This window comes from Limulus polyphemus, unplaced genomic scaffold (assembly GCF_000517525.1).
Source record: "Limulus polyphemus unplaced genomic scaffold, Limulus_polyphemus-2.1.2 Scaffold95, whole genome shotgun sequence".
Classification (NCBI taxonomy): Eukaryota; Metazoa; Arthropoda; class Merostomata; order Xiphosura; family Limulidae; genus Limulus; species Limulus polyphemus.
This window is the reverse complement of record NW_013665705.1, coordinates 656345-660846: the sequence shown is the minus strand read 5'-3', so window position 1 is coordinate 660846 and position 4502 is coordinate 656345. Positions and strand designations below refer to the sequence as shown.

The 4502-nt window shown below is 33.9% G+C and overlaps 1 protein-coding gene across 4 annotated transcripts in view; it reads left to right on the top strand.

The window, feature by feature from the left end:
• Window positions 1-1527: 1527 nt before the first annotated feature.
• The window catches only part of LOC106469229 (IQ motif and SEC7 domain-containing protein 1-like), a 136488-nt gene continuing 133513 nt past the window's right edge, over window positions 1528-4502 (top strand). For all 4 annotated transcript variants that reach the window (XR_002612946.1, XR_002612944.1, XM_022398498.1 and 1 more), the window contains exon 1: window positions 1528-1777. Coding sequence is in view for 2 of the 4 variants with exons in the window: in XM_022398498.1 (XP_022254206.1) it covers window positions 1593-1777 (185 nt within the window). In the remaining 2 variants the exon portion in view is untranslated. The remainder of the gene's footprint in view (window positions 1778-4502) is intronic.

Here is a 4502-nt window from a genome sequence, read left to right as displayed (position 1 = left end):
TAGCCATAGAACGATCTAATGGTTAATGTGCCAGAACGTGGATCCGAGATCCCGTATTTCGTACCCGTTATCTCAAAAAGAAAGATTGTTCTGTTATACAAGTGACGTTCAAATACCATTATTCGATTACAGTAACTGATGGCTTTGTCGTGGGTAGTGTTTGTCTAGTTGCCTTCCCTGTAGTTTATCATTTCAAAAATTAGAGACTGTTTGCGAAGATAGTTCTCGAGTAGCTTTACACAAAAATTCTAAAACAAACAAATATAGGCTACTAACCATGGCCAAGACTGGTATTTGATCGCCACAATCTTATCGCTTTGTTTGTTTTAAAACAAAGCCACATTGGGCTATCTGCTGCGTTCATCGTGGGGGAATCGAAACTCGGATTTTAGTGTTGTAAGTCCGTAAACTTATCGCTGTTCCATCAGACGACCGACCGTATAGCAAGTACAAAATATTAAGACTTACAATAACAACAACGACGAAAAAAGATGTTTTCCTTATTACGTATTACAAAAGTGTACGTTTGCCAATATTTTATGTTTTATTGTTCGCTCCAAGTAATATTACAGTGTAGTGCAGTGTTTTCCAAACTTTATGTAGTAGCGCCCTCAACTAAGTATTATTTTTCTCGGAGCCTCCCTCCTTCATTCAATACCCACACGCCAGCCTAGCAACAAAGAACACTACCAAACAGGGTTGTCAACTGGCCTCCTGGTGGGATTTAATTATTATTATTTTTGTTACATTATAAGTTTTAATTTCGTAAGCCTAGTTTATCTCGTCTTCGTTTTTTCTGCTTCTTCCATTGTTATTTTTTGGTTCTCTCTTCCCCGCTAGGAAGGCGCACCCCAAAGTTTGGAAACCACTGGTGTAGTCGATAAACATGTAACTGAAACTCGCGTGTGTGAAAAACAAACGACAAATGTATAAATACATGTACATTACAGCAGGCTAACCAACCGGTAGTTTTATTCGCTCTGACAAAATCTCCGGAAGGAAAAAGATTAGGCCTGCAGTTCTGTGAAATTATAAACTACTAAAAATGTATTTAAATGTATAAGATATAAAAACATTTTATCGTGTTAATTAACATATATATATATAATTATAAATTTAGATAAGAGTTTTGATTAAGTAAAATCATAACTATTAATGTCAATATCAACTTACCAATACATATTTGATTTTTGGAAAACATGCCGTATAAATTAGTAGAGTGTATACAATTTATACGAAAAAGGAACGTAAAAATAATTATTCACTAAAACATATTAATAACCAAATTCACTTCTTTAATGTTACAATTACATTCAAAATATTTTGTATATTTTTAAGATCTTTGGTGACATATCGAGCAGAAATACAAATCATTTGTAAGACACATACGTCGATTTTTTGTGCATAGTAAAAGCTACGCTCACATTGTCAACGCCAGAGGGCGTACTATAAAGTCAACAGTTATTCCTATCAAGTTTAACAAGCGTATTGATTTAAAACATGTTACTGTTAGGGTAGTGAGTACGCGCGTGTGACAAGGATAGGAGGGATACAAATCTTGGAACAGTACAGAAATAGAAAATAATCAAATTATGGAGGAACTCAGAAAGAGTATTGAAGAGAAAGAAAAATTAATAATGAAACAATTTATAAGGATTAAAGAACTAGAAAACGAAACGATGCTTTTAAAACAGGAAAAAGATGCATTATTCTGTGATATTAATAAACTTAAATTTGAACTTGAAATGAGCGAAATTAAGAGGCTCAAGAATACTAGGTAAGTCTTAGTTTCATGTTATTGTATTGTAAACAATGGTTCGTTAATGAAACTGCTGTCCGTGATAGTAACCCAACGTTACTACTGGCAATTTCGTTGCCAAAGTAGATACTCGGCGGCACTGAAGACGCCCTAAAGCCGCTGGGTTTTTGAAGGTTTACTTCGCGTGTATTGGTCATCAGTGAAGAGCACAAGAGTATTTGTAAATTTGTCTACCCTAAGGGTTCTAGACGAGAGATCTGATTAATGGCGATGTGTAGCATCTATAGTTTTGGTTTTTGAGAATAATATAATATTCCCTCATTTATTTCATACTTTTTGTTTTAAGAATAAAAAAAAACAAATAATTAATAGATAAAACGTTAAGTTACTTATGCAAAGGCCAAATAACCGAGCGAATAATTAATTGATCGGGAAAAAAACATTCAAGTTTGGACTAATCGAAGAACATCTGAGTAATACTGTTGTCAATTAGTTGATTAAACGTTCATTTTGCGATAATTGTATGTTACGTAATTCTTTACTGTTTGCGTATAGTTAAAATACTTTTTTCTGATATAACTTACCACAACTTACCATTAACAGAAAGTTGTTGCAGATTAACTTATGTTTCATTAATTTTGTCAATTTTACCTCATTTTTAAGAGTATCGATAAATTAAGGAACACCTTTTTCAAGTCTCAAAAATATACATTTGTCGGGATTATATTGATTGTTCTTCTTAAGTAATGAGAAACCCGTCATTATAAAAAATAAAGTGTGTTAAGTGAATTTTGACCAAAACTATAACGCATTTTTAAATAAGTAGTTATTTCATTGTAAACGTAACCAGATCTTAGTACTTGAAAGCTATGTGTATATGTTTGTTAAAGACATCTCTGAAATTTGGAGATCGCCGATATATGTTATTCGAAGCACTTAGTTATATTGACAGGAGAAGACAAGGCCTTAAGAATTAAGATTTCTTTAAAGCGGGAAGTCAAGTGTTAGTTTTTACATGAATGTAATCGATAAAATATTAACTGGGTTTAACGTTTTCAGAAACTCTACTTTAAAGCGGGAAGTCAAGTGTTAGTTTTTACATTAATGTAATCGATAAAATATTAACTGGGTTTAACGTTTTCAGAAACTCTAATTAGAGTTACTGAAGTAAAAACCGAAAATCCAGAAAGGTGCAGGAATGCTTCTGACTCACAGCCGCTGGGAAATCCAGATAATATAACATAAGAAAATAAAACAATAATAATAACCCGGCGTGGCCTAGAAGTTAGCGTGCCGGACTGTTAATACGAGGGTTCATGGCTCTCGTCCTGTTGTCGCAAATTCGCGCTCCGTACTTTGGACCTGTGGATGTGTTATAGACGTGACAGTTAAATCTCACTATTCGATTATTGTAGCCAGCTAATGAATTATATAAAGGCGTTATTGACTAACGTCCATCCTTAGAGTCTTTCAGTTCAAAATTAGAAAGCATATAACCATTGTATAGTTTTGCGCGAACATCCGAAACTAAACAAACAAACATTTCTTTTGTGATGTAGTTCTGTTCAGAGACTCTTGATCATCCGCGTGCGAATAAGGAGAGTCGTTCATATCCAGTTAATGGCTCTGGAGCGTACACTTAATTAACAGTCCAAAATGAAGATTATTTGGACAGAGAGCTAATTAGCTATGACTTAAGTCACGTATACTTGCGTGGAAGCGTGAACGAGGATTTATATATATATGTATGTACAAGAAACAACTTAGAGAAAGTATTTTGCTTGTTTTTAAATTATAAATGAATGGGGAAAACGATTAGTAATAGTAATACGATGCTTTATGTTTTACTGACAACACAAATGATGATAAATACAGGAATTTCAAATATATTATTATGCGTATCAAACCAGTGGCGGCCCGGCATGGCCATGTGTTTAAAGAGCTCGATCGCAATCTGGGGGTCGCGGGTTCGAATCCCCGTCCAACCAAACATGCTCTCCCTTTCAGCCATGGGGGCGTTATAATGTGACGGCCAATTCCACTATTCGTTGGTAAAAAAGAGTAGCCCAAGAGTTGGTGGTGGGTGGTGATGACTAGCTGCCTTCCCTCTATTCTTACACTGCTAAATTAGGGACGGCAAGCGCAAATAGCCCTCGTGTAGTAAGTAATACAGGCTAAATTTGGTAGCGGCTATCGCTTTTGGGCTCAAAACTTTCGGCGCCCAATTCTAAAAATCATATCATGAAAAGTTAGGCCAGAAATGGAAAAAATTATAAAAAAGTAAAATAAATAATAATAAAAACAAAAACAGAATTTTTCTCTATATCACGTCTTTTGGTAGTTTGTTTTATCCCAAAACCCGTCCAAGTTGATGCACATAAATATTTAAAAGTATCTAAGTTTTTTAAGTGCTACTATAATATGTGGTGTACACAGATACTATTATCATCACCGTTTTAACTTTCGTTTATTTGTAATTGGCGTTATTTATTATAAATAACGCTTTTAAACTAATAAAGTACAAAAAACATTACGTAACATTTTTTGGGGGCAAATATACTCAGAACGAAACTAGTTCCAACAATCAGAACTAGCACAATTATAACTTAAATTTAAGGTACTCTTTTGGAACACACAACTTATTAAATTATTATTATTTGCTGGACAAAAACGTGGATAGATATAATCATTTAGCAAGAAATTATGTTTTAGTGAATCGTTAAAGAGGTTATGATGATGATAG